Here is a 15093-nt window from a genome sequence, read left to right on the forward strand (position 1 = left end):
TTACCAATTAAATTGAGCCCAGGGTGGTAATCAAATGCATTAACACCTTCAGTCATGTGCAAAGTAGAAACTTTAAGTGTGACTGTTCCTTTTTCTTTCCAGCCCAAGACTATTGTGTTTATGCCAGTAGTAGCACAAGAAATGAAAGCCTCCAAATTAGAACAGTAACTGGCTGGAAAACAAAAGTAATTATGTTTTATGTTGTATGTCAGATGCTGCCAGATAACAACTCCATCATCTCCCTTTCATCTGAAGACAAGAAACCATTACCTTGCTACTTCTCTTGAGGTAAGAAGAACAGGAATTAGCTTCCAACGTCCTGGGATCTTGATGTTCCCTTTAAGATTGCAATGGAAATGGTGGAGCTTTGAGTACAAGGTTAATGATTGTTTGGAGTTAGACCTATACCTGCCAAAATGCACACCAAAGGCATTTTTCAAATCAAATGGGAGAGGGTGTTAAGATTTTTTTTTAATATTTATAAGTAATGCAGCATTAATTGCCCTTGAATTGATTGTAGTGAACCACTTTTGTGAATGACTGCAGCCCTTCTTCAAGGTATAAACAAAGAACAAGGTGGCAACAGAATAAAGACAAGTTTGGGTGGGGGAGGAATATCCAGGCCAACAAAAAGATGTTAATTTGATTTTATAAGATAATTGATTTTGGCTTTATGAAAGGAGACAGAGAGAGAGAGAGAGAGAGAGAGAGAGAGAGAGAGAGAGAGAGAGAGAGAGAGAGAGAGAGAGAGAGAGAGAGCAGGGGGGACAGACAATGGGGTAAAAAGAGGGAGGGGGCATGGTTTTATGGAAACTGGAGAAGTTGATATTAATGCCATCTGGTTAAAGGATGCCCAGATGGAAGATGAGGCATTATTCCTTCAATTTGTGGGTGGTCTCAATCTGGCAGTGCATGAGATCATAGACAGACATATCAGCAAGAGAATGGGACGGGAAATTGAAATGGGTGGAAACTGGGAGACCTAAGCTATTGCAGTGGACAGGACTCAACAAAGTGATCTTCCAACCTGTGCCCAGTTTCTCTGATGTAGAGGAGACCACAGCAGGAGCACTGGATGAAATAGATGACCTCTGCAGATTCACAAGTGAAATGGCAGAGGAGGATATGTAGGATTTGGAGGGGTGGTAAGTGAGGACAAGGGGAATCCTTTCCTTGTTGCATGTGGGGGTGGAGAGGGCCATGGCAGATTTGCGGGTAATAGAGGATATACAGGTAAGAGCCAAGTTGATGGTGATAGAGGGAAAGCCATGTTGTTTGAAGAAGGAAGACATCTCTGATAATCTGGCATGGAAGTCCTCATCCTGAGAGCAGATATGATGGAGGAGTTGAGAGAAGGGAATGGAATCCTTATAGTGGACTGGTATGAAGAGGTGTGGTCGAGGTAGCTGTGGGAGTTGTACATTTATAGATGTCAGTTGAGAATTTGTCTCCTGAGATGGAGACAGAGAGATCAAGGAATGGGAGCATGTTGCTAGAGATGAACCAAGTGAATTTGAGGTCAGGATGGAAGTTGACAGCCAAGTTGATGAAGTGAACAAGCTCATCATAGGTGCACAAGACAGCACTAAAGTAGTCATCAATGAAGAGGAGAAAGAGTTGAGGGGCCTTGCCTCTATAGGCTTGTAGCATGGATTGCTCTAAGTAGCCAACTAAAAGGCAGGAATAGCTGGGGCCATGCTGGAACCCATGGCTATTATTTTGGCCTGGAGAAAATGGGATGAGTCAAAGGAGAAGTTATTGAGGGTGAGGAGAATTTCCCAATTTGGACCCAGCAAAATACAGTATTTACAAGTCAGGAACATTGGTGGTGCTCCTACGCGCTTGATCCTTTCCCACCTCTTGGTCACAAAAGTTATGGGTTTGAGATGAACTGTCAGAATAGCTTGAGTGGAACTACTATGTATTTTGTAGGTGGTATAAATGCATCTCAATTTGAAAGTTTCAAAGATGTGCCTTAATCTGGAAATAGATTGCAAATATTTCAGCTCCAACCTAGAAGAGGCATGTCATTTAAATATGGTTTATGTCCTTTGCTCACGCAAAACTTATTCATACCAGAGGTTGAACAACAGCTGCTATAGGGATCAGTTTTCATTGAAGCCTTCCTTATTGAAACAACATTTAAAGATCTAGTTTCCTTTTAATGTCACATAATAATATGAGCATGAAATATACATGATATAGTTCAATTTTTGTCTACGATAAGGCAAACAAAGAGTCACCAGGAGATTTGCCAGTGTTCCCTAATAACAAGAGATAGAGAAGCAAAAGAGAATTCCTTCAGAAACATTGTTCATGGGTTCACCTCCAGCTCTCCCGCAGCCTCTGCAGGTACACAGACTCCTGTTCAAACCATCGGCAACCCAAGCTCCAGATTCAAGCCTCCAATATGATCGGGAAGCCCTTTTTTTTTTACCTTCAGCACCCTCTTGAACCCGGGTTCCAATACATGGTTCCATGAGCCATTTGCCAGCAGCCCACAGCCTGTGCGAGTCCTTCAAAAGCAGGTTGCCAGCAACTCAGAGCTTGTATAGGTCCTTCAGCCGCTGAGCCCCTCCCTGGTCTACTGCCAGTCACCTTCCGATAGGGTCATCTCCCATGCTTTTCCTTCTCAACAGGGGGGGGGGCAGTTTTTGCCCCGCATCTGGTGCCTTGCACTAATCAGTTGCTTCCTTAGAGTCTGCAACCAGAGGATACCCACTCCAGCATCGTATCTTGGGTACAGACTTCCATGGTTGCAGAATTACAAAATAAAACACCGTCAGCACCTTCAACAAGTCATTCAAAGCCTATTGACAACACAAGCAGCAAGTCGACCCCTACAGAGCAGCACTGCGTCTCAGTTCCCAGCTCTCCTGTGTATCCTCACTGAGGTTTAGGAATGAGAATTGCTCTCTGAACACTGTGGCTGGATATGGCCCCTCCAGGAAAATTGATTATCATATACTGTAATAATAATTTTAACAAGCCTAATAAAAATGCAGCAGGCTACTGGTTTTCAATGCAGCAGGTTTTTATTCTAAAAAAACTTATTTAATCACATTGCTACATGGAAGGTTTTAACTTTTGTATTCATCCAATAACAGTAAAATCCCTGTTATCCAGAATTCAAGGAACCAGAAACCTGAAGCAAAGAAATCATCGAAATATGTTGCTGTAGGTTTGTTTATACGAAGAATGCAATCTCAAGCAACTAGCAAATTCACTTATCCGGCATCTACCAATCCCCATAGATGACAGATGCGGGCAGTTTCATTGCATCCGGAGCATAAACCACACCTATACTTCAGGAAACTAGTTCAATATACCCAACTACAGACATTCTTCCCCATGTACCTTGTCTGACCCATTCTTTACTATGGCCTCTGTGATTGAGAGTGAAGCAGCATTTGTGATTTCCTTTAACCAGTTCCTGCCAGTTAATAACAATGGTTCTCTCTTGTTCATCAGTTGAGCTGGCTGGTCTCTCAAAAAGTGAAATTAAAGCTGCATTAAAACAGATAGCATTAACCTGAAAGAGAGAGAAAAAAAAATATTGATTTTCAAAAATGTGCTATTAGTCGGGGGGGGGGGGGGGAAGCAAAAAGCAAGTTGTGGTATAGAAAGAACAAAACTAGGGTGATGACAGTAATAACCCAGTGTCACCGTGGGTTTGCAGTCAGCGGTCCCAACCCCAAAGCAGCCTTATTCAAACTAGTTTGCAGAAATTAAAAGATTTGCACATATTGTTATATTGGTTGTTATGTAAATGCATTTTATTCACAATGTAAACGTTCATAACCGTTCCCTTTACTGCTGATGTATCATTCTCCAAGAGTGTTATATAGTAAAATCCCCAGTATCTGGAATTCATACAACTGGCAACCCAATTACCTGACAAAAATATTTTTTTAAATTACAGAATACATTTAAAAATTTTAGAATAAATAAGAATCAATAAAAAATAAAAGTTTAAAATTGTAAATGTTCTCTGAAGCAACACACAACCCCTTGATGGGAGCAAACATTCAGCCAGCAGAGCGCCCAGCCGCAACAACTGTTTGAATAAAGTTTAAATAAAGTTGTGCTTGAATAAAATGGCAGCACCCAGGATGAAGAGCCAGCTGATGCCACTCACCACTGGGACAATTCTCCCAAAGTGTCTCCTTATCCCTGCCTAGTAATAATTTTTATCTTTATTGTCTCTATCTGTAAACTTTGGCAGGGGGAGGGGGAAAGAGGAGAGGGCATTTAATTAGGACGGTGGCATGGTTAGCATAGCAGCTAGCATAACATTGTTACAGTGCCAGTGACCATTGTTTGAATTTAAATTATGCAACTTACCAGAACTTCCTGATTAAAGTGAACTTTTCAGAATTAAGGTCTGCAATATGATTTGTTTCAACTTGCTTTAAATTTTGCAGTCTTTTGTCTTTTATTCTTAATGAAAGTATATTAGTTAAGCATTGCAAGAGTGTCTCAGTCAACCAGAAAATTCGAATATCCAGCATCCGTGATTCCCATAGGGTGCCAGATACCTGGGATTTTACTGTATATGGTTTGGGAATGATTCTTGTTCAGCATAATATAGCACAGGCAATCCACACTATACTCTGGGCCCTATATCCAATTATAGTTGATAACATGAAGATTTGGACACAAACAGAAGAACACAGAGACTTCTGTCCTCTGGCCCTTAAATATTTGTTAACTCCCAACATCAGCAGTCAACTGACTGTTAATTAACAATGAAATTAAATCTAATATTAATAGGTGATTTTGTGGATTTACTAACAGATCCGTTAAATTTGTTTAACTCTGGTCCCAGCTGGGAAGGAAAAGTCTCGAGTCCCGCCACAACTGAACACTGAAGATCTTGATCCTGTGTAACATCCCCAAACCATTTCATGGTTTATTTTAGATTATTGTTGATGCATTGTAAGCAACTGGATAAAATTAATGGCACACAGAATATAGAGAAAGGTGTGTACTAGTTGTATTTACTGTGTTTATATTCTGCAAATTTTTTTTTTTTAATTTAAATTCTCGAAAAATCTGAACCTCAGCTGTTCTGCAGTTTATGATCTTAAAAATTAAAAGTGGTTCAAAAGTAAACATGGATTCAGTCATTGGACTGGCTCTTTTAGTAATTTTTTTCAAGCATTTTATTTGTGTAATGGATTATAATATTGGGAGAATTTTGGTAAGATTAGTGGGTTACATACACACACATTTTAAAACATCTTATTTGAAAGACTGAAGAATTCATATTCAATAACATTGCAGGATATCTGGAGAATGTGATGCACATTTCACAAGTAGGTGCTAATTGAACTGATGGCATGAAATGAAAGACCTTTGTTTTGGAGGAGACAAACTGGCTACAAGTACCTTTCTGCAAAGTGCTCACAGAAAGGTCACTCCTGGGTTTTGTTTATCTAAGACAACATCTTGACCAAGGAGAAGAACTCCTGTTGTTTGCTGAAGAAGGTGGGGGTTTTTGCAAGTGAGAGAGTCACATGGGTTTCCTGGCAGTTGGAGAGAGAGAGAGAGAGAGAGAGACAAGCTAACAAGCCCTCTCAGCTAGTGTGGGTGACACTGAAAAGAGACTGAACAATCATAGGTGAAACAAGCCAGGAAGAGCTGGTTGGAAACAGAAAGTTCCATGGCTGGAAGTGCCATCTGTTTCTCTTGGAATAAGTGGAACAGAATGGAACACTGTGGTGGCCTGAAAGAAAGAGGTTACCATCTGGAAAACCCTGATGGGGCATGTTTCATCAGCGAGACCTTGAGGTGACTAATGGTGGTACCTCAGTTGTGGAAATCCTGGAACTACAAATCTCTCTCTGCAAACCCTACAAGAACCTTCCTGAGCGGTAAACATTTACCTTTCAAGCACCAAAGCCTGGTGAACTTTATACATGTTAAATTCTGTGCACAGTATAAGAATTGCCTGCATCCAGAGAACTTGGAAGAAGAAGAAGTGAGATTGAACTGTGAATCAAATAACTTTTTTTTAATTTACACACACATTACATTCACGTGTGCTTAGAATTAGAAGGGGGTTAATTTGGGTTAGTTAAGTATAGAGCTAAGTTAAAGTTTGATTCAGTTTTCATGTTTAAATTTGATTAAAAATAACTTTTGTTTTAAAAACCACTTGCCTTGGTGAATGTCTATTGCTGCTGGGTTTTGGGGTCCTTTGGGCTCATAACATTTGAAATTGAGTTATCAGATTATTTGGCTTAGTGGTTAAAATAAACATTTTGTTACTAGGCTGAAAAAGCAATTAGTTAATGGGAAAAACAAATTATTGGTAGCAAATGAATATTTATTTCTAATTTTAGACATATAGCATGGTTACAGGCTCTTTTGGCCCATGAACCCTTGCCCTCCAATTGCACCAAATTGATTTACAACCTACATACTTTTTGAATGGTTAGAGGAAACCGGAACACCAGAAACCCATGCAAACACGGGGAGAACGTACAAACTCCTTTCAGGCAGCGCTGGATTCAAATCCCAGTCACTTGCACTGTAACAGTGTTTCAGTAACCGCTATGTTAACCATGCCGCCATTATAGTTAACAGAAATCCTGAACCAAAATCACGAGAACAACTTTCCAAATTAATATATAGAAATATATTTAAGAAATTCATTTGGACTTCATGAAAGATCAAACTGAAATGAACAAATCATATTTTAGGGAACATTTGCCATTGAATTTTGCTTTGATTTATTTTATTAATAGATTATTTATTTTGGATTAGTGAAAACAAAGAGTGTTACTTAGAACTATTCAGAAACTTTGAATTAAAAATTTCACAATTGTGAGATCAGGCAACAATCTTGCTTTCAATTCTGTATTGAATTCGCCCATCGTTACTGAATGAACATCTACCGGGACCAAATCAGTGAACCGGTGCAGACTCGAAAGGCCAACATGGCCTGTTTCCGCTCCGTAAATGGTTATATGGTTATATTTCACATGCCTACAATCATCAATGATTGTTGCAATTTACCTCTCCACAAACATCACCAAAGGTGAGAATTGCTTCATTTCCATCTTCTGGGTTATACCAATAATGCATACAAATTGGGGTGTTGCATAATCCATGAAGTTTATATTGGCAGGAAAATTCTTCTTTGGAATTAAGATCATAGAAGCAAATCTCCTTACTGGTAAATGCAACAGCTACCTTAAAAAAAAATGAAGTAGTTTTTACTCTATGTGACAGAGTTTTGAAACAAAACATTGCAATCAACAATTAGTCACAATTGGAACTATTGTCATGTTAACATCAATCTTAAGAAAGAACTGGGTGTACACTGCACGCAAATGTCTCTTAGTTACTATTAATATGTCAGCAAACACAATGGGTCATCATAGGACACACCAAAGAACTATCAAAATCTTGCGGTGTATTCCAGCATTCAATAAAAGCATATTTCATCCATGACCCAAGTCTATAAATCTTCATTTTCCTATAATCCCTTAATACCCATAGTTACCAATCAGTGAGTAGTGAATGTTTGGAATTCTCTAAACCAGGGAAGTGGTTGAGGCTGCTTCATTAAACATTTTTAAAATTCGGTTAGATAAATTTTTACATGATAGAGGAATTAGGGGATATGGGGAGAAGGCAGGTAGGTGGAGTTAGGTCATAAATTAGATCAGCCATGATCGTATTAAATGGCGGAGCAGGCTCGATGGGCCATTTTTGGCCTACTCCTGTTCCTACTTCCTATGTTCCTATAATCGCAGGTGTAAAATTTGAAAATGACCCCTCATGACTTGCCATTTGTGAAAGAGATCCAAACTCCTTGAGAGAAGAGTTAAACAAGAAAATTTGCAGGATGCTGAGGTCAAGTACAATACACAAATGTGCTGGAGAAACTCAGCAGGTCACACGTCCCCCATAGGAAGTAAAGAGTAACCAACATTTTGGGCCTGGGCTCTTCATCAGGTGTCCTTGAGAGAAGATATTTTTTCAACTTAATTCCCCAAATCCTGGATTATACCTCCTGGTTATAAATATGCCTAAACAATCAAATTACTCCACTGCCTTCTAAATTCTACGAAATACAAAGGAATATTGGAACTCTATTCCATTATTCTTGGTGGATCTGTGAAACTCTCTATAGCAAAAGGAACAAAAATCTGCTGATGCTGGAATTTTGAATAAACAAAGAGAAGCTGGAGAGACTCAGTGGGCAGCAGCCATGAGTGGAAATGGTGAGTTAACTGATCAAGTCAAGACCCTATCTCGGGCCATCATGCAAACCAACCTCCCCTCAAGACCATCTCCCTCTGTCTCAGGAAAGCAGCCAACATATTCACAGACACATCCCACTCCAGTCACACAGTACCTCCACCTCCCTACAGGCAGAAGTCACACGAGTTTGTAAACATGCAACTCCATATTTATGTACAGTTTCTTTAGACTCCTGATGGACCTCCCATGAGTATATTTTCCACAAAGAATGCTGCGCAACCTGCTGCGTTTCTCAGCACCTTTACAATCATAGCGTCTGTAGACTTTCTCATTTAACTCCCATTAGTATAAGATGACTTGCACTGTTTAACTGAACTTGTACTTTAACACAGTGCCCTGCACTTTTGCCTTGTGACACTACACCTTCCACTTTTGTTCTAATGTGACACAATATTTTTTTCGAATCACCTATTGCACTTGTCTGGTTAGGATGCAAAAGAAAGTTTTTTCCACGTGACAATAAACAAATTCAATGCAATCCCATTTCAGCTGGTCAATGCAGAAGAGGTGTTGGAGGAGGTTGGGTGCACATCTGCAACAAAGGCTACAAATGGGCCCAAAATGATACGGTCTACATAATCAGTGACCTACTTTTCCATTCTGATGAATTGTTTGTAAAATAATTGAGGGAGGATTATTTATATTTTTTAAGTTCTAATTTTACCCAGGCATTCATGAGAAATTAAAATCAATTACTGTAGATCCTCTTGTACAAGCGTATTTGGAAAGTACTTTCTAATGCCCTTTTCCCTCAGATAAGCAGAAATAGTCAATATTTCAAAAGTGAATCCTACCTTGCTCACATTTTCTAAGGAGATCATACTGGTTACCCAAAGGTTTCGCAATTTCACAGAATCAGTGGCAACTCGTAAAGTTTTCTGCAACTTTAAATTCTCACCCCAGGTGCTCATCCAACCATCTTTACTCAAACTGAGGTAACAGTGTGAATTCTTCAAATAAACTATACTTTGAATGGGTTCTTTTTGACGTGATGGAAAAAATATAATATCTCTCCACTGAGGAACAAGTGATGACTTCACACGCTCTTCTTTCTCATAATGTCCTAAAAGCATGAATGTTGTGACTTTGTTCCAATCAATAAAGCCATCACGTGCAACATCAATTCGGTCAAACATGTTCCCATAGTCTTCTTCTGCACCACTTCCAAAGACTTTGAGCATATTGTCGATAAAGGTCCTCTTATTAACTGGCACAAACTCTTTAAAATCTGGTGGCTAAATTACAAAAATGCATAGAAATACTGTTCAAACAAATAAAATCCCCATGTTGATCATTTTGAATTAAACTTAAATATACCTTAATTTTGGCAGAGCAATTTTATAATTCAGTAAAACATAAGGACTGCAGATGCTGGTAACTTGAGCAAACAATAAGAAGCTAGAGGGTTCAGCACGTCAGGGAACATCCATGATTTGGATCAGAACCCTAAAGGTGTGAATACCTCAAATAAAATTAAATGGGAATCAGTTTAAAAAGACAGGATACTCCCAAGTCTGTTTTTAAAGTTTTTTTTAGTAAATATGCATCAAATGGAAATTTTAAAGTTTCAAAAGGCTCCAATTTGAAATGTTGAGTGCCCATTCCTCTCGATGGCCCCTGCCTGATCCTTCTAGCTTCTCATTGTTCACCCATTCAATTAGTTCAGTTTTGCAGACAACGCTGGTGGCTGTGTTACAATTTTAACATTCCATTAATATTAACCCTAAAAAACATATTAAACTAAGCAATACTGCAACCTAATTAAAATATTTATTTCAAAGTCATCAGCAATATTATTGGTGCCAAGTATTTAAATTCAAATGATGAGAATTAATATTAATTAGTTGACAGAAACAATTTTGAAACACAAATCAAAATAATTTGCCTTAAACAAGGAGTTAACATAGCAGTTTGCGCAACACTTTGGAGCACCAGAGACCCGGGTTCCAATGCAGCATTCTCTGTAAAGAGTTTATTTGTTCTCCTGATGTTTGTATCAGTTTCCTCTGGGTGCTCCGGTTTCCTCCCATCCTTCAAAATGTATGGGGGTTGAAGGTTAATTAGGGTATTTGAGTAGCATAGGCTCATGGGCCAGAAGGACCTGTTGCCATGTTGTATGTTTACATTTTTTAAAAATTAAAACAAAATTTTGTGCAAGTACATGATCTTTGCATTCAACTAAGGAGGTTTCATATGCAAGTGTCACAGTTGGTCTCACATTTACTTCTTGATTGGACGTTTGTGGATTAAAGTGGCACATTTCATTTAAGTATATTATTCAAGATCCAACTCTACTAACTACCAATTAATTCATTATTGGGTCTCCATTCTTTTAGTAAATTGTTAATCAGGAGACGTACAAAATCCAACTGTAGAATGTCAGGGACAGGAGGAAGATGAATCTCCATCTCATCCATCAAAATTAAATTACCTCCCCATCAATAGTTTCATATGGATCTCAGCTGCAGATTGGTAGTAATGTTCAACAAGTCTAAATGTCTAATAGTATATAAGAGTTTTCAGATTTTGTGTGTTAATTACTAATACTTGTTAAATTAAAATATGAATTTGTGGAGGTCTGGCCCTGGTATGACAGAAGCTCAGTCTCCAGAGACTGTCACATCTTCAGTTTTTAAATTTTTAAAAAAATAATATCAATTTAGACATCCAGCCTGGTAACAGGCCCTTTCGGTCCACGAGCCCATGCCACCCAATTACACCCAATTGACCTACAATCCCTGGTACAATTTGGATGGTGGGAGGAAGCTGGAGCCCCTGGTGAAAACCCAGACAAGGGGGGATTGTACAAAATCCTTACAGAAAGCGTAGGATTCGAACCTGGTCCCAATTCCTGCTGCTTTTATTGTTATAATTAATCCCTATAACTTAAAGAAGGAATACCTAAAAAATAATTAAATGGAAGACGATCGCCAGACTGTTTTAAAGTGCCTGGATATCCCTAGGTTTTCCTATTAAACCAGTTTTTTTTTCTTAAGGAAGAATCAAATGGATGTTTTTAAAATTATTAACATACCATTACTTTCTTTGATTTTCTGTGATTACTGGAGACAAAGTGAATTAGAAAAATGCATCAAAGCACTTAATAGAATATACTGTATGGGAAAAAAAAATGGCATATTCAAAAATCAATACAATTGCTCATATCCACAAGTGAATTTAAATAACTTACTGCAACCTTGAATCTATATCAGCCACTCCCACAGCAATTAAATCATTTTTCTTCAGCCTTTTTTCTTGAAAATCTACCCCTACAAGGATTTCTCTTTGTTCATTTTATTTTCTCACTCCACAGTCAAATATCTGAAACTTTATCTTCAGACCAAAGCACACTAACAATCTGTGGCTTTACCAACCCATGATAGCACGTCCACCTTCAGGTCGAGCTCTACTTCGACCTGATGCAGAATAAACAATTACTTCCCCAAAAAAATAATTTTGGTCCTTCTAAAAGCTCTGTAATCTTCCCATTGATTTCATGACCTCCTTCAACCACTGTTTCGGGCTGCACCTCAGCACACATTCTGACCTGGGCTGAGTTAATTACATTCCCTCTTCATACTATGAATCCCGGTTTTCACCTCGCATGTCCATCTGATGTGGAATGTTTCATCTGGTGTATTTTATCTCAATACTTAACAATTCCAACAGATTTTCTACTGATTTCCTGGCATTGATACTCTAGCAACTCAATTTATTTCAAAATGCTGCTTGGAGTAACCTAACTACCTACTATCCGTCACAAGAGGATCTAAAGATAGTGGATATGAAACAATTTCCCCAAATTGGGAGTCCATCATCAGGGGCATAGTTTTTTGGCAATTACTGGAAAAACTAGACAGGATTTGAAATGATTTCTTTTCCTGCTCAAAGCTTAATGTTGGTGTATCATCTCATTGCCAGAAAAGCTGACAGAGAGAAAAAATAATTCACATCTAAGTTGTACATTTAAAGAACAATGCTTCTATGATTGACTCTCCCATAAGGGCTTAAATGTGAAGGGTTTTTAATGGCAGCACGGTTGGCACGATGCTGTTACTGCGCCAGTGACCCAGGTTAGAATTCACCACTGTCCATAATACTTTCACCCTGCTATGTCTGAGTGGGTTTTCCCTAAATGTCTGGTTTCCTCCCACATTTCAAAGATGTAGTGGGATCGTAGGTTAATTAGTCACTTGAGTGTATTTTGGCTTCATGAGTTGCTGAGCTAGAAGGACCTTGTTACCATGCTCCACATCTAAAATTAAAAAAAAAATAAAATTCCCATAATCTATTACAGCTCTGCCATCTTCAAACACGATGCCTTGATTCTGATCTTTTGTGCATCCCTTCTACCCTCTAAACATTATATGGGAGGCATGTGTAAATACTGATAATTTCATCAATATACCCCCTTTGACTAAACTCTCTTCAATCTCACTTTTTCCTGGTTGCCTTATCCAGATATAAATGACTGAAAATTGCACAATTTTTGGCAAGAATATAACATAAAATATAGTACCTTGTCATCCACAGGATTGGTTATCTTAAAAGCATTACCTTGAATACATCCTGCAACTTCATCACGTCTTCGACAGTGAGTTGGTTTTCTAGCTTATCCACAGATTTTTTTGACATTTCCATTTCATTAGGATTTGATTCATGCACAGTTTCTGTTCTTTTACTCGGTCAATGACTAAAACGACACTCTGGAAAAAAATTATCTGTCAACAGTATCATAAAAAAGTCAGATTATCCACATTAAATACATTTGTAACTTTAAACATTATTCTATACCCCCTCAGAGATTTTATTTAGGAACCCAAAGTAATTTTGGGCATACATTTCAGTTTTGCCACATAGCATTGTATGTATGACTTGTAAGTAGGTTTCATGCAATACCCAATTCAAAATAGAAAATGATCAACAGATTTTAATTCAGAGTTTTAAATTGGAGAGGCCTGCTTTTCATAGCAATATGGAAATGTGCCATCTTGTGGTTAGTAATTAGATATTCCAGCTGTATTATAAAGAGAGTCAGGTGATAAGTTCAACGGGTACAAAGATTTTGAGATCTAATAAGCTCTCTCTGACCTTTTGATTAACACTCAAAATGAATGGGCATGACTGGGAGCTGTAGACCAAAGGTCAAATTGCTGTCAGCAGTGAACCATCTACATGTCACTGTTAAGTATGTCAACTATGTAACCTTTGAAAAGTGCAGAGAAGCCCTTATATGGCAACCAACTTTTCAGATGATTTGAGATCAGGCTCCAAAATTATTGTAATTTATTTCAATATGCTATCACCCACATTCTTTTATATGAGGATTTATAGTTCGCTTCTCAGGTCTGATGGCCAGCCAGAATAAGATGGAAGAATATGGGGTTCAAAAGCACGATTCTCAACCTTTGTTCCTACCCTCCCTTTATTAAAATAATATTGGATCAACTTTCCTGAACATTTACCATCATTAAAGTGTGGGCAAGGATTATTATTAATGGTCAAAAGAAATGTTTTTGTTATTGTAATGTTGTCAGCAGGCACCTATTAATGGATTCCAAATCCAACTCTCTTGATTGCACCAGATTATTTGTCCCCACTCTGCTTGCATAGGTGCCAATCTTCAAGGTCACGTGAACGTTCATTGCTCTCATAGACGCAGGCTGTCTTCCTGTGACTGTGTGGTAACAGAAATGGGGTGCAGTCTTCAATTACAGTTTGTTCATAACAAATTACAACTACACACAACTTTACTGTCATTCCCACATTAATATTCAAAAGCAGAAAACTTCACACTCACTTCTGTTCAATCACTTCTCCTGAATGTAGGAAGAAACTCTTTTTTAAAATGCCTTCATCCCTGAGTGTATTTTGGTGAATGCAATTTTCAAGAAAACAAAGGATTGAGAGAGCACTGCATTGTAGAATCCGGTTTATTTTACGGGTCAAATGCAACTTGCAGAATCCAAGAAATCCATTAAATACTTTCCTGCTGCAAGCTCAGAGACAAAGTAAAAGCAAGTTGCAAAGGCAGGCTCCCACCTCAATCAGATCTGATCTCCATCCACAGCTAAACGAGCCCAACTCACCAGAATCTAAATTGCCTCCAATTCCAGATGCTGGAAAGGCACCAAACCGCACGTCGCGAATGAGCCACTAAACTGCAGGCGAAACAGCCAGATTTCCGGGCATTCCCACGAGAGACTCCGAAAAGGCCAAGGGAAAACTTTTAAAAAGTTTCTTTGAAAAAGAAAATTAATGGGTCAAGAACCTGGAGTCCAAATTAGCAGATGACACATTCAGGAATAAGGACCCGGAATGCCTTCAATTGTAACTACCCGCAATAACTTTCCTCTGTGTACCTGTGGTAACCGAGCAACAAGTCGCAAATTCAATCACCACCAGGACGGAAAAGCCCTGCGTCTGAACTGAACGGTCTCCACATAGTTGCCAGCTCGATGCGGGGATGGGTTTGCTCCGTGGGCAGAACGTTCACCTCCGAGCTGGGAGCGCCTTTCAATGCCCCTGAAGGCATCGTCGCCAGCGCAGGTGCATCGTCAGGCCGCCTTCTGCACTACTGTCCCCCGCTCTGGTGCACAAACCGAGAAAGGGAAACGGTGAGGTCTTAAATCTTAATGAACAGTCGATTTCCAAGATCCAAAATCTTGCATTTTGGTTCAGAGGAAAGAAAAGTCATTGCATAAAGTGTGGTTGTAATAAATTGTTACATTCCAAAGCCTCTATCTGGCCAGGTACATACCACCCCAACAGGGGAGAACATCCGCAAGTATCTGCAAAGCGCTTTCTAAACCTATT

The 15093-nt window shown here is 38.8% G+C and overlaps 1 protein-coding gene across 1 annotated transcript in view; it reads right to left on the reverse strand.

Annotated features, from left to right (window-relative positions):
• LOC138743582 (cilia- and flagella-associated protein 337-like) overlaps positions 1-12918 on the reverse strand; it is a 46618-nt gene extending 33700 nt beyond the window's left edge. Inside the window, exons 1-5 of the mRNA XM_069899099.1 lie at positions 12835-12918; positions 9072-9512; positions 7024-7200; positions 3358-3532; positions 5-172 (exon numbers count right to left, since the gene is read on the reverse strand). Of these exons, the coding sequence (XP_069755200.1) occupies positions 5-172; positions 3358-3532; positions 7024-7200; positions 9072-9512; positions 12835-12918 (1045 nt within the window). The remainder of the gene's footprint in view (positions 1-4; positions 173-3357; positions 3533-7023; positions 7201-9071; positions 9513-12834) is intronic.
• Positions 12919-15093: the final 2175 nt, after the last annotated feature.

The sequence above is a fragment of the Narcine bancroftii genome, chromosome 9, assembly GCF_036971445.1.
Source record: "Narcine bancroftii isolate sNarBan1 chromosome 9, sNarBan1.hap1, whole genome shotgun sequence".
Classification (NCBI taxonomy): domain Eukaryota; kingdom Metazoa; phylum Chordata; class Chondrichthyes; order Torpediniformes; family Narcinidae; genus Narcine; species Narcine bancroftii.